Source organism: Zonotrichia leucophrys, chromosome 2, assembly GCF_028769735.1.
Source record: "Zonotrichia leucophrys gambelii isolate GWCS_2022_RI chromosome 2, RI_Zleu_2.0, whole genome shotgun sequence".
Taxonomy (NCBI): domain Eukaryota; kingdom Metazoa; phylum Chordata; class Aves; order Passeriformes; family Passerellidae; genus Zonotrichia; species Zonotrichia leucophrys.
Genome location: NC_088171.1, coordinates 53,282,495 through 53,302,874, shown reverse-complemented (window position 1 = coordinate 53,302,874; position 20,380 = coordinate 53,282,495). Strand labels below are relative to the sequence as shown.

Sequence of the window (20,380 nt, the reverse complement as noted above, 5' to 3'; positions counted from 1 at the left end):
CCCGGGTTTCACAGCACAGGCATTGCATCCAGGGCTGTGAAGACACACTGTAATTTATTTTTTTTTATAAACACCATGAATACATAAAAATTTAACTGGGCAAAATAAAAATATACTGTGATACTCCTGCTTCATTTACTGTATCAAACAGGATACATTGCCCAGACACCCCAGTAAATTAAAGATGCATATTTTGAAGTGTATCCTTGCCCCTGGCTGAAAGCCTGTTGTTTATGACAATAGTCAATGGCTCGTTCCGAGGAGCTCCACTGCCAAATAAAAAGTTAATAGTGTGTCCTGTCCCTGAGAAACCAAGAGCTGATCCTTGATGTATTTGAAGGTGTTTTGTCTGCACTCTCTCAGGTTCCACTCTAAATAACTGAGGAAATAGCAGACAGCAGCATCCCTCATTCCCTTTTTTCTCTTCCCTTCCCCTCCTGCCACTCCTGCCCCTCCAAAAACCTCATGTAATATGAGCTCTGGTTTTGGTTCTCTTTAAAGAACATGGAAGACTGTGAAGATCATTTGGGTTTTAGAGTTTGTTTGACATGGAAAACACTCAGAATCTATGAAGGTAACTGGCACTGTGGCTGTGTCCCCATTTATTAAGTAGGGGGAATGTAGGGAATGGGTCTGTAGAGGCAAAAATCTGATGAAGGCCTTTTGGGGGCTTGACTTAGAACAGTTTCAGTCTGGCAGAGTGAATGCCCTGGAGTTGCTCTGGTGCAGTTTAGGTTCATCAGGACAGAATTGCATTCATGTGGCTGAATGACCGCAAAGTCTCATGGTGGGGTAGAGACAGTTAGAGGGGTCCAAACAAAGCACCCTTCTGACCTGAAATAAAGCACTGGTGCCTTCTGTTTGTGACCAGTCCATAGGGTGGGAGATCCAGACACCCCTAATGGCTTAGATTTGTGTCTGCATTTGCACAGATTTTGTGAGCCTGCGCTCCTGTTAAGAGAAAGAATGTTCCTGGCCTTGTGGGTACGACCTTCACAATGTGAACTGATCTATAGCTGTGTTTTGAATTGGCAGCCAGACTGGAACAAGAGAACCAAAGAAACTATGAGCTTTTCCCAGTCTGCTCAGGAGAGGATTAGTGTGGAAGCCTATTATTATCACTTGTCTGGCAGCTCTGTTAACTATTGTGATGCTGCTGGTCATTCTAGTGTTTATCTCAATCCAGCTTATGGATACGCCCCAATCCTTTCTGTGATTGTTTGTTTGGAGCTGAAAGGTTTGAATGTAGCACTGTGTAGTATTGTGGAGAGTCATGAGTGCTGGGAAATTATTTGCATCCTTAGAATATCAGGCAGCGTGTTGTGGATTTTATTTAAGCCTTGGTGTTGGGAGCATTGGAGTTGGCATTTGTTATTTGTCTTGTGGGAGAAAGGAAAGGAAAGGACTGTGCAGAAGCAGAACAGAAGGCAGTTCTACATTGTAGGAGTTCAATTGTTGCCATTGTAGTATTCTAGGAAAGATCTCCAAATTTTTTATGAGTGTTGGTTTTGAAATGTATAAAACTTACTCTGTTTTCACCAGCAGCATCATCACTAAAAATTTGATGATACCAAATAAACTTCAGACTTCAGAATAATCTGGGGAAATTGGGATGGTATAAATGTCTTAGAAAAAAAAAAAAAGGCAGAAATAAGGTATCTCATATGTATTCATACTGTGGGACATTTTGGCATGCTATTCAAAAGTTAAAATAGTCTGAAAGAGGAGTTGAGAGAGTCTTCCCTATGCGGAAATTCTGTCTGCTTGCTCCTCTTTTGAAGAGCCACAGCTCCTTTTACCACAAGATATCTGTTCTTCTCCCCTGTTGATCCATTTATGCATTCCTTAGGTTGGCCAGCTGGGTAAAAAAAAAAAGCAGTCTTTGCAGAAGAGGCAAGAGCTGGATTTAGCACTGGTTATTAGACACAACATTTGCTCATGGTCTCAGCAAATGGACTAAGTAGCCAGTCAGTCTCTCAAAGAGCTGTGTAAAAAATGGTGGTCATGTGTCTCATGGCATAAAATAGTATCCACCCTGAAGCTTCCTGAAAACATCTATGTATGCATACACACATGATTTTCATGAAGAGCCATAGAAAAACTCCTTAGTTGAAGGGAGAATTGTAAATGTTGACTCTCTTAAAATATAGATGTTATTACTTCAGCACATTTTAAGATTAGCTCTGGAAAGTTGACAAAAAGAAAATATGTAAATTGGGAAAACAAGCATTTCTGAAGACATACTGTGCCTTCAGGAACGGGAATTACATTTCATTCCTGCTAAGCTTGAACTCTAGAGATGCTCTAACCTCTCCTCTATATACTATTTATCAGCTCTGAGCAATGCAGAGGAACCTCTACATTCTGTAACAAGTCATCTGAAATGTGCATTTACCTTCCCTCAAGAGAACTACAGTATTATGAGCATTCAGCAGTTTTTTAGAAACAGACCCACAGTCTAAAATATGTGTAAACACTCAAAGAGAGTTCTCTAAGAAATTTGAACGTAACAAAGCTCTGTTGCTATTTAAAAGTCTCAGGAATATAAGTTTTCTTTGCAGAAAAGCTATTTATAAAGAAAGGCCTATTGGGAAAAAAAAAAGAAACTGAAAGTTATGAATAATGAAGAAAGGGTATATATTTAAAGTAAGGACTCTCATTTAGTGGCTACTGTGAGGCAGCTGGAATATTTGCAGTTATTTATCTCAAGGCTTTCTCTTTCTCTCTTATCTCATTTGCTATTGCTATTTGCTACAGTATGAAGCCCCTTTAGATAAATTCATATGGGCTACTGGCAGCTGCCTGTAGATAAAGAGCTATCTTATAATTACTGTAGTGGCATTTTAGCTGCTGCTAGATTTCACTTCTGTCATCACCTCCATATCTGATGTAAAGGAGCTAATGAGAAATGTTTAAAGCAGACTTTTGAAAAAGTCATTTGTCTCCAGTGTCTTTGCACACTGATGTTAGGGGTTTATCAGGGCTAGCATTATACTTTTCTCACTCATATAAAGTAGGTTTTCTTTTTTTCAATATTTCCTTATATGAAAGCAAAACCTTATTAAAGGCTATTTATTAAAAATGTCTTCATACACAAACCTTGGAGGGTCCAATTTATTTTCCATAGCTGGCTTTTTCCAGAGTAGTTCCTCTCAAATTTATATAAGTAGAAATGTCTTAATCTGCTTTAGATTTAAAACTGTTTTCCTCCTCTGTTTCATCCTGTGGTGTTATTTCTCTCCCCCAGAAAGGCAATTCACCACAACCTGACAAATCTAATTACTGTTGGTTAATAGACATTTAAACATTTGTTTAAACACTCTCTGGGTTGATTTTAGGCTTATATGGCCTGTGTTGCTGTTTTCCCCACTGAGACAAGTGGAAAAATGTACATTTTTCCTGCCATAGTCTTGGACCAGAACTTGTTTGTGTGCCTATTTTACCAAACATCCAATACATAGGAGCAGAAAGTGTTTCAATGTTGTCAGCAGAGATGTAAAATGTTAGAAACAGCAATATGCATATAAGGCTGGGAGCTGTGGGTGTCTTTGTTACAGGTCTAATCTCGAATTTAGGCTCTCTCTCCATGTTTGGCTGGTTGCTCCACCTCTCTGCTTCAGATACAGCTGTCTGTAAAACAAAGCACTTCACAATGTGCCTGCTGAGAGTGAATTTTGTTGATACCTGGATTTGTTGTCTCCTGGGGTCACCCATCTTTCCAATTCTTTCATGGCCTGTGGAAGAGAATTTCTCTGTGGTCTCAGGGCTCCTCCTCAGGAGCTCATCTTGTAGCTGGGTCTCTCTCCAGGCTGGGGATGGCAGCCATGGCTGGCTGTGATCACCTCAGCAAGTTGAGCTTCATTGGACACCTGCAATTCTGCTCCCTCTGTGAAACATCAACAGAGGTGCCCAGTGGCCAGGCAGCTTTCACTAGGCACAGCACAATTTATTTCAGGAACAAAAAGTGTCAGAGGAGCAGGTATCACAGGCCTTGGCAGATACATTAGTGCAGCAATATCGGCTCTTTGTTCCAACCTGGCTCGCCTTCACCTGGCTGCTCTTCGATCCAGTGAGAGTGATTTATCAGGCTGAGTCACTTCTTGCCTTTCCCAGTGCTGTATCTGTCTGGTGCATCCTTCAGCCAGACAAAACCTGGATATGCTGTTTACAGACCCACCAAATGTGACATGAACACAGTTAGCATTTGCATCTGATTCACCCCTTTACAAGTAGCTACAGTCAACACTTAAATGGAAGGGTTTCTGAATATTCCCAGCACATATGGCTTCTGACATGTCTTCCCTTTCACTGCTTCCAAGGTTCAGATGTCATTTGTGTTAATGTTGGTGGTAGCAATGCACCAAAAAAGCTTCTCCAGAGTGCTTACTGTAGTAGTGGTGTGCTTTATGGTCTTTTAGGGAAGTTGTAGTAAAGAAGCCTGCAGACTGCCAGTTTTTTTCCTTAAATGTATTTAATATGTAGTAGAGGTGTTTACTGTGTGCCAAAGGATTCCCATTTTCATGCATTACTACTTCATAAAATAACAGCTCTTATGAACATCTATATAGGTGAATGAGTAGAAAAGAATTTTCCACTGCAATTATTCATGCTGAATATCAGGAGAGGGAAATAATGCAGACAGGGAGTAACTGCATCCTCATGCCTTCTCAGTGATTTCTAAGGTCCTTATGCCCATGGATAAAACTGCCTCTGTGCTGTGCAAGAATAGCCCATATTGCTGTGTAACCCAGACTTACAGCGAAGTCAGTAATGATCACCTACTAAAATATTTTGGAAGAAATCAGTTGGGGATATTGGTGCACCAAATCCCAGATTTTGTCCTCAATCCTGCAAAAGAAGCATAATCCATGCAGCACATTGAGACCATTGACTGGATAGAATCAATCATGGCACAAAGAGTGGACAGAACAGACATAAAGTTCTTGGCAGGATAAAGCTTGAAGCAGAAAGATTTGTTTTGGGGAGGTTGCCAGCCATGTGGGTTTTGAAGGTTCAGCATATGTTTTTCTTCCCTTAGTTTTCTGGTTTAGAACTAAATCCTTCCCATTCCTTAGTGTTTATAACACTTACATTGCACTGTTCATAACACTGGAATATTCCCATGCTGCCTTCCACAACTACTGTAATGACTGTGTATGCATTTAGCCTTTGTAATCTTTCTCATCCATTGATCTCTCCAGCCCTAAAGGCATTTTTTTTTCTTCACTGGATATCTTTCACTTTGTAATAAGTTTATAACTGAATACCATTTTTCAGATAAAATCAATCCAGATTCTCAAGAGGTTCTTTGCACTGTGGTGCTTCAGTGTGCACATCTGAGTTGTGTTTGGATTTTTTTTGTCCTACTGCTTTATCAGATCACAACCTCCTGTCTAATCTGCTGTTCTTTCAACATTTCTGTAAATCCATTTTCCATTTTTCCATTTTACTGCAAATTATTTCCCCCTTATTTAATGAACATTGTTAACCTGGAAAAATGTCATCCTTGTTCACATTTCATATCTTCCAATGTCCCTTTATATCTTGTCTTCAAATTGCCTTGGGCCTGCTTTAAAATTTTCTAGCAGATTTTGTGGCTGCACTGCTGTGACCTAATCCTCATTTTCCAAATTGTACTGTAGTCAGTGGGGAGGCTTCCATTGACTGGGAGAACTTTGTTGTTATATTAAAAACAAGCAAACAAAATTCTTCCATGTTGTACCTTATCACACATCTGTATGCCCTGGGGAAGTCAGGATCATCCTTGTTGATTCCTCCCTCCCATCTTCAGTTCTGTGTGCAAATTGGATGTCATTACTTGTGAATAAGTTTGTGCAATGCGTAGGTGAAGTAGAGCTGTTGCTGTACTGAGACCCAAATGTGGTCCACTTGCTGCAGGGATAAGAATAAACCTGGAAGTGCAGGGGCTTTAAAGGAGAAGCCTGTAGCTGGGAACAGGCACAGCTGAAGGAGCTCTGACATCTGTGTGGTGCTATCACACTTCTAAGGGTATGCAGAACCAAATGATACCAGTATTACTGGACAGATGCCCATCCCATTGCAACCTAACATCTGCTGGGGGGGTTTTAGGCCCCACAAGTTTTTAGTGCTGAGCCTCCACTCCTTGCTTTCCTCCTTCCTCCTACCTTTTCAGCAGATTTGTGGTTAGAGGAGAGAAATACATGAGTGGTGGGTTGTTCTGGAGCACAACTCCCTAACAAATAGAAGAATAGAGTCCATTGCCATCAGCTCTGCTTTTAGCCAGAGGTCCCACTGTCGCAGGGAAGGAAAGGGAAGTGCCTTGAGTGACAGAGCTCAAACTCTCAGTGTGGTTAACTCAAGTGCAAATGAGGAAGAATTGGATCCACAGCCTTCTGAAAACTTGGGCATATCATTGCCAAGATTTAATAGAGTCTCTGTAATGGCTAGTCATTTGCTTTTTTGATTGTTGTTGGTGTCATGAAAAATGAGAATCTTATCTCCCAGCAGTAATTTGGAGAGTACTGGAGTGGTAAAAGGTGATAAGCAGCTCTGAAATAAGCCAGATGTTCAAAGATAAAAGTGTTTTGCTGAAAGTTGAGACTCCTTGGTTTTGGGAGTGGCTGACATGTCATTTGGCTTTAATGTCTTAACCCAGTTCTTTCTCCTTCAGGTTTGAAATCCACCATGCCTGCATTTCTAATGTGCCTGGAGCAGTTTTATTTATGGCCACCATCTTTTGCCCTTGATGACCAAGAATTGTTCTAACTTTGCCAACTGACTCCCCATTTTATTACAGTTTATCTCCCTTCCTACTTTGTTTTCATCCTTCTCTTGGGATACACCTCTTCTCCACCCATTGTTCACATTTCTGCCTCCCGTTTTTTTTTCTCTAGCTGGGCAAGGGGTTAATTTTTGTGGGATTAAAATGGAGCCATTCATGTGCTTGAAAAAAGCATATGCAAAACTCTTAGATCGAGAATTGAGCTTGTAGCACCAGTGAAGGATTAGGCCTTTGTTTTCCAGAACTCTTCTCCCTAGGAAGTTATAGAAGGAGGGATGCTAACTCTAAATTGCTGTATATTAATTGCCTGCAGCAGAAATTGGCAAATGAATTAACAGTGAAGTTTCAATCCACACTGGAGCTTAATATATAACAGCTGAAGTCAATAGAAATGTTCCTAACTATTATTTGTGATTTTTTAATGTGGCATCTTTGTAAATAAGAAATTGGGATCTGCATCTTTGGTATATGTTTCTCATTAATAGTTTCTCTTCTGCAGAGTGGTGACAGCTTGTATTGTACAGATTTTGGAAGAGCAGCTTCCAAAGGGCTGGGTTTTGCAATGCAAAAGGATTGCAAAAAGAAACACTTTCATGACCTGATACAAGCCCCACTTGTGTATTGCAGAGGTTTTTGTCATCATTTTGTGTTTTTCTTCGTGTGATAGATTGGGTGGTAAGAGAATAAACATCAAAAATATGAAGCTTATTTATGGCTTACCCCTTCTATTATTATTTTGCTATATAATATTATTTTATTGATACTTTATGAAGGGTCTGTAACTGATGTCCTGTGAAGACTGGCTAAGGGAGCTGGGGATGTTTAGCATGGAGGAGGCTTAGGAAAGACATTATCACTCCCTCTAACTACCTGGAAGGAGGTTCTAGCCAGGTGGGGCCCAGCCTCTTCTCCCAGGCAGCCAGCAATAGGATGGGAGAACACTGTCTCAAGCTGCTCAAGGAGAGGTTTTGGACATTAGGAGGAATTTCCTCATAGAAAGGGTGATTAGGTATTGGAAGGCTGCCCAGGGAACTGGTGGAGTCGCTTAATGAAGGTGGGTGTTTAATGAAGGACTGGATGTGGCACTCAGTGCCATGGAATAGCTGTCAAGGTGGTGTTAGGGCATAGGTTGGACTCTATGATCTCAGAGGTCTTTTCCAACCTAATTGATTCTTTGATTCTGTGAATTATGAAATCTCTTTCCTGCAGCTTTCCCTGCTTGTTGCAAAACAGATCAACCAGGGCTCAACCTCTTTTTACAGAAAATTGTTTTTTAAATCATTTTGCTAGCTGTCGTTGTATTTCATAGTACAGATATACATATTGACCAAAAACACTTTTAAATTTCAAACTAATGCAAATTTATTTAGCTGAAGACTAGAAATCCTTATGTAATTTCAGAATTACAGCATTTCCTTCTCAGAAGGGATCAAGACATGAAGTCTAGCTTTTCTTTTTGTGCCATAATTGCATTATGTTTACAGGAAGCAAGTGTTGTAGTATGTAGTGTTAAATCAAATTAGTGATTCATAAGAGACTGGAATACTGTATCAAGTTCAGGAACCTGTCTGATGTTGTATTCCTGTCTCTTGTTAATTATTTGTTTCTTTGAATGTTGCACATGTTATTCTAAATTTCATAGTTGTTAGACTTGGAGAATGTGAAAAGATAGGCTAGTCATATACATCAGCAAAATATTGTTTGAGAAAGGGGAGTTTATTTTTAATTTTTGCCTCCTAAGTCAAACCAAATAGACTAAAAGGATCACTCAGATATTTGTAATTTAGACTCCATAGTCTTTCTGAGGAAGATGTATTGACTATCTGGTTGCTTCTCTGTGGGAATTTCAGACAAACTTTCATATACGAAGGTCCTGTCTGTTTAGTGTGGCTGCTGACAGCTCTTGAAGTCCCCATTAGATTATTCACAGATCTTTTTGAGGGTGGCCTTTATCAACATTTTCCCTAATTCCTCTGAAGAACAGCATGCTTTTTGTCAATTGGATTCTGTCTTTCATCTAAAAGATAAGTTTCTTTGGTGGCCATGGTTCTTTATCTCTGTAGTGCTTGTGAAGTATATTGGGATGCTCAGTATGGACGTGACAGCACAGAATATTTTTAGCAGTGGAAGGCTGTGCTTGGCAGTGTCTGGTTTGGTGAGGAGAGGCAGTCCATCAGCTTGCTGATGGTTCCCAAAGCACTCGCTGTCATTTGCTGCTAGTGTGCCTTGGTCCCTCTGGCTGCTATTTGGAGCCAGGCTGCCTGGCTCCTGGTTGTGCGTCACCTTCCTCGTTTCCTCCAGGGCCCGTGGGAGGTCTGTGGGAGCTGCTGCTCCTGTCCCAACAAAGTCTTGCAGGTCTGCAGCCACCTCCCCTCTCAAGCAAGAGGCAGCTGGCACTTCTGCATGCCCAGGGGCAGGGGAGCAGAGACCAGTGTCTGCCGGCTCCCTGTCTTAGACACCCTCACCATCCCCAGCTCTATCTCCAGGAGTAACTAATGATGTTCAAAGTGCACATCCCAAATACTCCCCCATTTCCATCCTGAATTAGTAAGTAAGCTGTCTGCTGTGCAGGGAAATGAAGCCACAGACCTAAGAGCAATTGCAAAGCGTTTGCTTTTTGGACAAGCAGGGCCAAACCCAAGCTATGCAGAGGAATCAGATAGCTAGTTTAAAGGTTAATCGCATTTCAGAAATAGAGAGAGGGAGATGCATTACAATGCTTCATTGGAAAAATGTCAAAAGGCATTAGCTGCTGCCTGAAATATATGAAAGGGAACAGCATTAACTTTGCTCTTCATTTTGCGTGGAGGTGAAATGAAGTATTTCACCATTTACCTTTGGGAATTAAGATGTAACATGCTTTAAAGGTCAGTTCCTTTGTTTGGGGGATTCTCAATAGAAACAGGAAATAAAATTTGTTTTCCTTTGCACATACTTTGTCACCTTAGCATATCATACCACTATATGCTTACCTATGGCATGAATGTTGATAAATACATGTACATACATCTGTCCTTAGTGCCCTAAGCAGCATTGTATTTCAAATGCACAATTGTCTTTGTCAGTGTGCTACATACATAACGTGTGTGTTCAGGGAATTGCATGCCTGGAATAGTGTTACTTGCCAATTAAAACAGGTCGACCAGGCATATTCATACATTCCAGCCTCCTGACGAGTTTCAATTACTGCTATTTTTAACTTGCCAGAGGATATTTCTTTCTTATCTTTCACCTTCCAAAAATACATACCTTCAAAAACTGGAAGAGCAGAACTGCCATTTTGGACCTGAATGTATTCTTCTAGAGATAAAATTTTTCTGGCTTAAAAATGCCAATGAACGTAAATTTCTACCAAATTAAAATAGTTGGGTTTTTTTTTTAATTAGGGACTTACCTCTTTCAAAAGAGACAGACAGGGTTAAAACTGACTGTGAGAACAACCTACCTATTGATTTCTAAATCATGACATTTTTAAATATGTTTTCTATACAAATTGGTTTTATACTTCAAGGCTTCACTGCTCCTATTCAGGTGCTCTGCATATTGCAGAGCTCCATAAACTCATACTAAACTATCCTTTCTGCTGTCTGAGCCTGTATTCCATCAGTGGCCACTGTCCATAAACTGTGTGCACATGACTGGCTTCATGTATGTACCCCTTCCCTGGGCACCTGCTTTTCTCTGGATGCTTCCCACACGCCCCTGTCTCTTGCCTCCATGGCAGGAAACAGTGTGCAGGTGTTACTCAGCAGGAGCAGTTTGTTCCAGATTTCCTGTGGTCTCACCTGTCAGCTGTAACCATAGACTGGCTTGCTTGTCCTTCCCTTCCCATGGTCTTCTACCTTGGGAATGCAGATGGATAGTGGCCCTTCTTCTCAGCCTGGTTTTCCAGGCTTCCTACACTTTTTCAACAAAATAGTCCTAGGAAAGGGTTTTCTGGAGTCTTGCCCATTGGCTCAGCCTGCAATAGGGATGTGATTTAGTTTTGGTATGGGCATATGTCAACATCTCTGTCAAATTAGAGGGGTTTTGTGTGGCAGAGTTCACTCTGCCTTTGTGCCAGCTGTGGGAGGCAGCAACAGTGGAAGTGCCAGCTGGTCTCCACAGATACTGCCTATGAACACAGTATTTTAAAGCTGATTTTGGGATCTCCAGTGCCACTAAGCTCTGGCCTAAAATGCCTGCAGTTTCTTAAGCAAGACCATTGAGTCCAGCTGAGTTAAGCCTCCTTAAGCAAGCATGGTATTTTTTAAGTAATGTATTTTGAGGGACAGTAATTACCCATGCATCATCACAACATGGCAGGCATTGGAGCATCTCCAGCAGCTTACAGAGACTAAATATGACAAATAAACATCACAAGTGATGAAGCCAGTGAGCAGCATGCTGGAACTGAGGGATACTCTCTCTGCCCCATCAGGATGAGAGCCAGGCAGGGTTCCCAGGCTCCAGCTCCGTGCAACATTTCAGTATATGCTAACCTTTAAGTATAAAATGTTTTCCCTGCCAAAGCAAAAGGGACAGGGTTAAGTCTTCTCGCAAGCACATAATGTTACTATTTCCACAGAATGATGTACATGATCCTTGATCTGTATCCAGGATGGTCCTTTACTAGAGGTATTCATAAGTAAACCAATGTTCTGAGAGTAACAGTTGTATACTTACCTGCTTTTTTTAGATACATATAATTTGGAATTTAAAAGAAGACACAACCAGCTATAAAGTATAAAGCGAGAATCATACCAGAGCATTTTGCTGTTGAAGGATTGCAGCAGAGATGCTCTTCAAAACAGAGCATGAAACACAGCTGGTGAAATAATTTCTGACAATTAGCCCATCAGCAAAGGGAAAATTTATTGTAGATAGCATTGCTATTTATAATTATCCATTGCAATTGTTAATGATCTCATTAGAAGGAATTCTGTTGTAATCCCTCAAGAGAGGAACACCAAAGAGTTCAGTGTTGGTACTCAGTCACCTTCCTCCTTTGAAACATGACTTTGTAGTGCCAATGGGACAGTATTGACATCTGTTTGCTGCTTTCTTCTTTCAGTGAAAGTGTAATTTCCTTCAATTTATTTTCCTTTATTAAAGTATTGTGATAGTCTTTGGATTTCTCAGCTTTGTTTGTTAGGCTGCCTCTTCTGTTCTGCAGTTGGTCACACCACCCCTGTATCCTCAGGCACAGTGTCCCTTGTTATATGGCATTATCTTTGTTTTCTTCTTGAAACAAAGCCAATCCTTCACAGTGTTTACAACTGAAGTACCTTAATGTCAGATTGAATGGTTCACATTTTTTATCACTTTTAATGCAAGTAATAATTAACATAATTGTCTTCAGAAGTGAGTCTCAGCACCCACCCAGGACTTCTTCTGTAGCAAGCAAGGCTGAGTTGGTTAAAGCACATTTGTACAAATCTCTGTTAAAATTAAAACTGTTGTTATCACTGAAAGGAAAAGCCCAGGATGTTGCTGGCTGGTCTCTGCAGGTAGAGATTGGGGCTTTTGCTTTGTCAGAGCACAGCTGTGAAATCCATTTCATCCCCCTGAAGCTGGAGCAGTGAGCCCATGGCTCAGCCTATCCTGGGTTGCTGCTTCAGCCACTTGGACTGAACTTTTAAATAACATAAATGAATGATAAATCTGATTTCTCAATATGTTGTACCAAGCTCTCTAGTAGCTCTAGGATATTCTGTCAAGCCAAAGGTGTGTTTTTAGCCTGACTCTGTGCTGTGTGTACTGTCATAGTAGGCACTTACTGAGACCAGTCTTCTTTGTTTACAGATGAGGTCTTGTCAGAAAACTTTTTGGACTACAAGAACCGTGGCGTCAATGGCTCTCACCGGGGTCAAATTATTTGGAAGATTGATGCCAGCTCTTACTTTGTGGAGCGTAAGTATTTTTCCAGTTCTGCTATGATTTAATTCAATCACTCCAGAACAGTAATTCAGCTATTACTGTTGCTTTTATGATGTTCTTATCCCCAAAATGTGCCTTACAAAAGGCCAAAAATGTTACCAAAATCGCTGAATGTGTTGATTGATAGAAACTGAAGCACTTGATGGAATAGTAACCTACAGTTTCTGCAAACAAATTTAGTGGGCATTGACTTAATTACTTTTAATACAGTTCTGAATATGTGTTTTACTCAATTTGCTATTATTTGAACTAATGAGCTGCATTAACTTTAATGTGGTTTTAAGGAAACCAGGAAGTCAGGGACATAATATCTTTCCAGGAAGAATCACGTTGGCTTTTAATTGAAAAACTTCATTGTGCATCTGGCTTCTAACAGACTCAAGTAAATTCAGAAGTTGAAAGGGTCAAGTTCTGATTATCATCTACACTAATAAAAGTGTAACTATGTGTAGTTGCAGCAAGATATATTGAATTCAAATTAATTGTTCCTCATTATATTAATATTTTATCCAGGGCATTTGATACAATGCAGTATAAATCTTTTCCATCGTAGCAGTGAAAATACAGAAACACTGGATTGGCTTCTGAAAAGTGCTAGGTTCCTTATACAGCAAGTTAATATTTCCAGCCCTGACTGTCACATCTCCCTGACTATTCAAATCCTTCCTCTTTTCCATGAGATTTTCCTTGTGTTAGTGTAAATGCAATTTATGATCATCTTTGGATAGAAATAAGGTACTCAAAATACTGGACTGAAATCTATAGCAAAACATCTGTGATGGAAGAGCCACATATATCCTTGAGGAGTTAAGCATGAAGAAGAGTAGCATGAAGCAATTTCAGTTTTACAATTGAACAGCATATTCCTAATGATCTGCCTTAGCCTCCTGGACAAAATTCAGAAGTTTGGTAAAAGCATTTATAAATTGCTTGACAGGTATATCTGTCTAAGAGTGTCTATATTTGAGAGCAGTCAAAGGAATCTTTGATATAACCTATATTTTAAAGGATTTTTAAAGGACATGAGTTGTGCTTGTCCAATCTATGACTTAGATCTTAAATATCTGGTATCAGCAAGGGTGTTGCATGCAATCATTTTACAGCTGCTCAGTCCTAGAAGCAGGTTCTGTCTTTGCAGTATGAAGTATTGCTGCTGATCTGTAATTCCTAGTATTAAACTGAGAATGTTGTTCTAAAAAATTTAGGGACCTGCTGAAATGTCTACAGGACATACAGGATGTTTATATCCTGTGTTTTGAAAAATACATGGATGGGAAACTGCTTAACATATAAGAACACGGGGTTTTTTCAGTTATCCTGGTTTTGGGGAAGAAATTCATTACAAGATCTAACCTTTAAGGCAGGCTCTACTTTGCAGAGGCTTTGAGCCATGGTTACAAATTCATGAGACTGATCATATTTTATTTTAGCTATTAAAGAGCTGTGGGAAGGAGATAAAATATCCCAGACTGGGTGTTTGATACCTTGGATTATTGAGGAAGGGCAGAATTGTGATAAGACTGCTGGTAGCTTCCTTGGCTAATCCACGATACAAAACAAAGAGGCAGCATGAGAAGTGCTTAGGAGAAAGCCTCTTTAGGAGGGCCACTTTTCATTAAAGGCTCAAATGCACAATGAATTATGTCAGCTTAATAGGTTGCCCCCATTAGCAGAGACACAGAAGCTGTTGTTAATTGATTGCATGTACATTCTTCACTTGCCCTACTGTAAGAAAATGCAAATTAGCATAACCATCCTTCATTGATGCTTGGATCTAAGTTGTACTGCACCATAGCTGGGCAGCCCATGCTTGATGAGTTGCTGCCTCTTGGTAATTTGTTATACTCCAACCATTAGGTTGTGTACATCAGCTCTGAGATTTTGTACCAGTGTGCTCATCAAGGACAAATCATTGCCCTGTCCAGAATTAAAATAGGAGAAAATGAAGTAGGCAGTAGTAAATAACAGCATGTGCAGATACTCCAAGAGCTACTTGACTACTCAAGTGGGAAGTTAAAGCAGTGAAGAATGTTGATGTATGCTGGTTTTATATATCTAAAGGCCTCTTTGAGCATTCCTGCCCATTGCTGAGACTTACATATGAAAGCACACAGCTTTGCAGATGATTAAATGTTATGTTAAAAACTGCAGTGTCTGAAAATCTTGTGGATTTTCTATCCAAAGAGGATGGTATAAACTGTCTTCCTTCAGACGTTTATTTTTTTAGACAGAGATCGTATCTCCCTTTTATGTTGCATAGCATAACATTTGCAGGGATCAGAGAGGTACTGGTTATCAAAATAAAACTCACCTAAGAAATGTAGCTAAGATGTGGTAATTTATTTTCAAGGTATCCATATTGTTTTCCCATACACTGTTAAAATCCCCTTAACTTACTCTTGACTGGAGTCTTCCTGATTATGGCATTAATTCTCAAAAAAACAGAGTAGCTCACTTACAAGGCAGCTCTTCATTTCTGCTTTTGCCTTTCCTGTAACTATTCATACTTTGGTATCTTTTTACCACATGAGTCCGACTATCAACACATTGCTTCAGAAAATATTATGGTATAAATTGCAGTGTTTATCTTGGAACTATGATAAAGGGGAGATCAGTGTATGGCCAAATAAAGAATTAGCCTTACATAGAGAATTTAAATTTTTCAAGAATTTTAGGCACCCCATGCAGAGTAGTTTATTCCCCGGCCTTGAAATATTAAAGGTTAAATATTTGTGGTGGTGCTATTTTGTGAGGCTTATTGTAGGGAGACCATGGGAATCATCCTGGCCAACCTCAGAAGCCAAAATTTTTCTGTTGTCAGTTAGACTGTAGGACTCCTCACAGCTTGTTTTTGTACCACATTTAAGGAAATTACCCTTATGCTGTGAACAGCCAGCCATCTGACAGCTTACAAATAAATCTTTGAGCTTTTTTTTATTAAAGAGCTTTGTGGGGCAACTTGAAAAATCAGAGATATCCAAGACTAGCTGATTTGAAACAGTGTAACTCCTATTAATAGGCAAAAAAGCATTAGAAAAGAGGTCAAGTATATAGAGGGTTATTACTCATTTCTATATTTTGACTATGGAGGCATATATAATATGCTTAGGAGCATTTTGTTCAAATGCATAATATTCCACAGTCATTTATCCTTGCTTTCCTGCATTTTTTGAAAATTAACAAGCAAATGAAATATGATGCTCTAATTATGTAACCTGTAGTCATTATATATAAACCCACTCTTTAGGTACTTAACAGATTGCTGACATCTTATCGCTGTAAATAGTAGCTTGCATGCAATGGGCAGGGACCTGGAATAGGAATGAGTGAAGGGAAGAGCCTCTGAAAGTCATTTTCTTCGTGGCAGCAGATTATCACAATGAAATCTCTCAAACACAGTTTTAATGATAGTTACTGGCCAAATCAACCAAACTACAGGACCACAGTAGAGAGGAATTGTGCATGTGGTCAGAAGAAACTAGTAACATATTGGTTTGTAAAAGTGCACAAGGAGGGGAGAGCACAAAGGAAGACGTGAAAAGAAATTTCAAACATTTTCTTCCTTAATTGCACTTCTTTTATAAAACTGAAATTCTACAATTTCAGATACTGCTCTGTTGTTGAAGCTGTACTTTCATGCTATTCTCAGTGGATTGCCCAGTCAGAATCTTTAAGGGTTCTTTTTTCAGGTATAATTTAAATCTCACCAGTTAAGAAAATGCTTTCTGTGAGATCAACAACAAAGCAAAATTCTTTACTCCTTTTGGAACATGCTTCTGTGTTTGGGAGTATTTGGGCAAAATATGTGTTGCTTTTGAATTTGCTAATGGCCTGATTTAGACCATCTACAAAGCCCTGTCAGTTTTCAAAACACAGATAATTCCTTAATATGTACCTGTGCAGCATTTTCAGATGCCACAGACATTTATAGCTTGTATTTGTTTTAGCAATCTACTTTTTCCCCTTGAAAAGGACGAGCGCCTTTCCCAGAGAAGGGTATGCCTTTCCACTTTGCGTGTCACCAACTTGCAACATAATGTTGCCAGATAGATACGTAATTGCTAGGAGTCAGAGAGGGAATTGCTTCCAAATGCCAGCAGAACAGAACTCATCTCCTATTAATACCCAGCAAACAAAAAGCCCTAACAGCTGAAGAGGCAGTGTTGTACTACAGCCAGTTTTGCAATTCTGCAGCAGTCTGGCAATTTGGGTTTTTCTGACAAGTCAGTGATGAACAGTAACCACCCACCGTAGGCATGAACTGGTCAGAGTTTGAGGAGGAGTGAAGAGAGGCTCTGTGCCACTAGGGATGTGAACCTTGTGTTAAGGCTTGGAGGGCATTGCAGTGAAAGAACCAGCCTATAATGGGTTTTCCAGGAAAGGAAATACACTCTGCTGCACTGCAATTTCTGGCACGTTTTTTGGTTTACACAGCAATATGGAGAGAGAGTATCCAAGAGACCATTGCACTGAGGTGGGTTGCAGCAGTATCCTATAAACACTATATCAAACTAGCATATCCTTACAATGATGGGTAATGTTTTGATGCTATTCAGAATTGGACTGAAGATAGCTAGATAGCTGGGATCCCTCCTAATCTACAGACCTCTCTAAAGATTGTTCACTACCTGACAACTAACAACCACTTCCAAGGGTAGCCAGTCATCTGTGTTGCATTTTTATTTGAAAACTTATGAAGCAGTTGTTTGGTTAAATTTGTTGCTGTTGCTGAATTTTTAATAACAAAGATGAATCACAGGCCCTTGCAGAAAAGAGAAAAAACACTCATTTATTCCTATTGGCTAGAAGGGAAATAATGGTAAAAAAAGATGCAACTTTAATCAGATATCTGAGAAATCCTGGTACATCTTCAGATAGAAGATGTATATTCTGTGTTATGGTCTGTATATGCTGTATATGTGTGCAGTTACGGAGTACATACAGAAATGTCCCCAAACTGACAATTAGCACTTTTATCTGGGGCTCTCCCTAGAAAATTTGTCTTTAAAAAGCTGATATAAAGGCTGCCTTCAAAGTACAAATAATTGAAGGATGTTCCAGCCTTGAATATTTCCAAATAAATGAGGCACATTCATGTCAATAAAAGCTTTAATGAAGCCAGAGTATTTACAAATTTTTCCTTGTTATGGACAGATTGTTGACAAGTCCAGCCCACTAAAGTAATTTCCTGTCTCCATTTTCATTACCACAATGTCTCTCAAATAACATACTCTTCACTTCATGAAAAGAGCACGAGAAGCAAAAATATAGATAATGCTGTGGAAGTCCATCCTGATATAACTTTTATCATGAGCTACTGTCATGCTGCATTACTTTAACCTTCATGAGTCCACAGACAATAAAAACTGTGGAGCAATACAGAACCATCTTCAACAGTGTGAGGATTTAGAAGCAAAACAGTTAAAGGTGTCAGGGCAAAAAAACCAGATATGCAGTAATAAGTGAGATGTGCTCCCAAAGTGTAACTATTGCTTGCCTGTCCACCTTGTTTTATGGTTCTTTCTCTTCAGCTCTTTGTGCAGGTATTAGTCATATTGATGCTGTTTGGTTGTCTTCCACCCTGCACACAGTTTTTAAATTCCTTGTACTTTTCCTCAGCCTGTTATCCTGATAGTAGTTTAATACTGATACTTAAGCCAAGCTTACCTTTGGGAAGTTGAGCACAGTCTGAAACCAGATGTTGAGATTCCTTAAAAACCCTGCGCTTGGGATCCTTTGGTCAGCCCTTTAATCTTTGCCTTTCTTGCATTTTTTGTCAGTTCTCCTTTTACAAAGTCTGTCTGTGCCTGGATTGTAGGCAGCAGCCTATCATAAATGGAAATGTGGGTCAATCCACCCAAGGCACTAGTCAGCCATTTCTCAGCTTCTGGCATGGTTTCACTCTGGTAGCTTAACCAAGCGACTTGTCTGCAGATTGTGTTTTTCTTGGTCTTTCTCTCCCTTTCCACAACTTGTTTTGACACTTGGAGACATTTTGTTTGTTGTGTGGAGATCACAGCTGTTTGTGTTTTCATTTGCACACAGGGAAAAAGATGTCTGCGTTATGGCATTTGTGCTTGGTGACACTGTGCTGGGGCACCTGGCTGGTCCCCACACTACCTGCCCCATGCTTTTCATGGCAGTGCTTAAAGACATTACAAGGACTTTGCTTGGGCAAAGCTAAGACTGAAATTAGAGTTTTGTTAGGTTGGTAATAGGAGTTTCAGAAAGCTTTGAATGAGAAATAATGCCTGATTTTAGGCATGGTTGTCAGAGCAAGCCTTTCTTCACTAAGCCCTCGTTCCCTGTCACAGAGACTACAGCTTACATGGACTCTTCCTGGCCACTTAAACAAGCACAGACATTGTATTAATGCTTCAGAGGCTGGACATCAATTAATTCCCAAAGAAGTGGTCAAGAAGGTGCAGTAACTGAAATTTTAGTTCAAGTCTGGAGGAATCTAATTATAGGTGCCAAATTTTGAAAATATGGGTTCACATATACGTTCATTTAGGTCTTCCAGCAGTATCCTCAGCCACATTGTACTGGCTTTAAATTCACAACTCCTGCATATGTCATGTGTTTTGTGCTTCACCTTTGGTACCAACCAGTGTACCACTGAGCCTATCATGCCCTTAAGGAAATGAAGAGAGATTCCTGAAATGCAGGAGTGCAGCTAGTAGCTGTATTTTTCTCATCTAGCCCAGTGTTTGATAAATGTGTGAACCGATAGCTGTTATTTTGCTGCTTTGAACTTTGGCTGCGTGGCATTCTGCACGACAGGTCCTGAAATCATGTGACTTATTATAATGGATCACTGTAACTTAGATAGTGTTATTGTGTAATTGATAATCTTTCTGCTATCGACAGTAAAAGATTACGGTGTCACCTCCAACTCACAAATCAGTTAGTCTTTGCCACTGTTAAATGCTTCTGGAAAGTTTTTCCAGATAATGCTGTCTAGGGATTTGGCAGAATTGCGCTGGAAGACAGATCTCCTCTCTTTGCTCCACTGCACCCTATGCTCCCCCCTTGGATATTTCATGGGGTGTGTTTCTGAAGTTGCTGCAAGCCAAGTGAGATGCCACTGAATTCTGTAAGAATTGCTTGCATGCAGCCCATGTGCCATCAGCCCCAGAACCCTTTGTGGGCCACCACACACAGATTGCCTGATGCAGGCTTTGGCTCTCGTGGTTTTATTTTCGTGGAAAAACAGGAGACAAGTGCAATGGAACTGTAATTGGAAGGGTATCAGCACAGGCATCAGAAGGTCATATTTATTCCAAAAGAGTGTCAAGATACTGAGCTTTGTTTCAGTTTTTGTAATAAATAAATCATAATGTAAATGTACTGCATTCAGTATATCAGTGTTAATAATTTACCATTTCTAATTTTGGAGACTTTTACGGTTGTGGGTTTTTTTGGTAATCCTGTTAAAGCATACCATGAAAGTAATGGATCAAAACAAAGCTGGAAGCCTAAGTATTAAAGATAGTATTTTCTCAGTTTATGCAGGCAGACAGTTTGCTTCACATCTTCATGCTTTCTTTTAGAAATACTCTTAAATATGTCTCTGCAGTGGTGAAGCATCTCAAGGGCTCTTCTTGGATGTCCAGTGGGACATTGGAAAATGTCAGTATAAAGGGAGATAAATCCCTTCACCTAATTCAGAAACTGGTTTGTAACCCTATCTTATTG

The 20,380-nt window shown here is 39.9% G+C and overlaps 1 protein-coding gene across 7 annotated transcripts in view; it reads left to right on the top strand.

Moving 5' to 3' along the window:
* HECW1 (HECT, C2 and WW domain containing E3 ubiquitin protein ligase 1) overlaps positions 1–20,380 on the top strand; it is a 252,223-nt gene that overhangs the window by 87,942 nt on the left and 143,901 nt on the right. For all 7 annotated transcript variants that reach the window (XM_064705015.1, XM_064705013.1, XM_064705011.1 and 4 more), the window contains one exon: positions 12,548–12,655. In XM_064705015.1, coding sequence (XP_064561085.1) covers positions 12,548–12,655 — 108 coding nt within the window. The remainder of the gene's footprint in view (positions 1–12,547; positions 12,656–20,380) is intronic.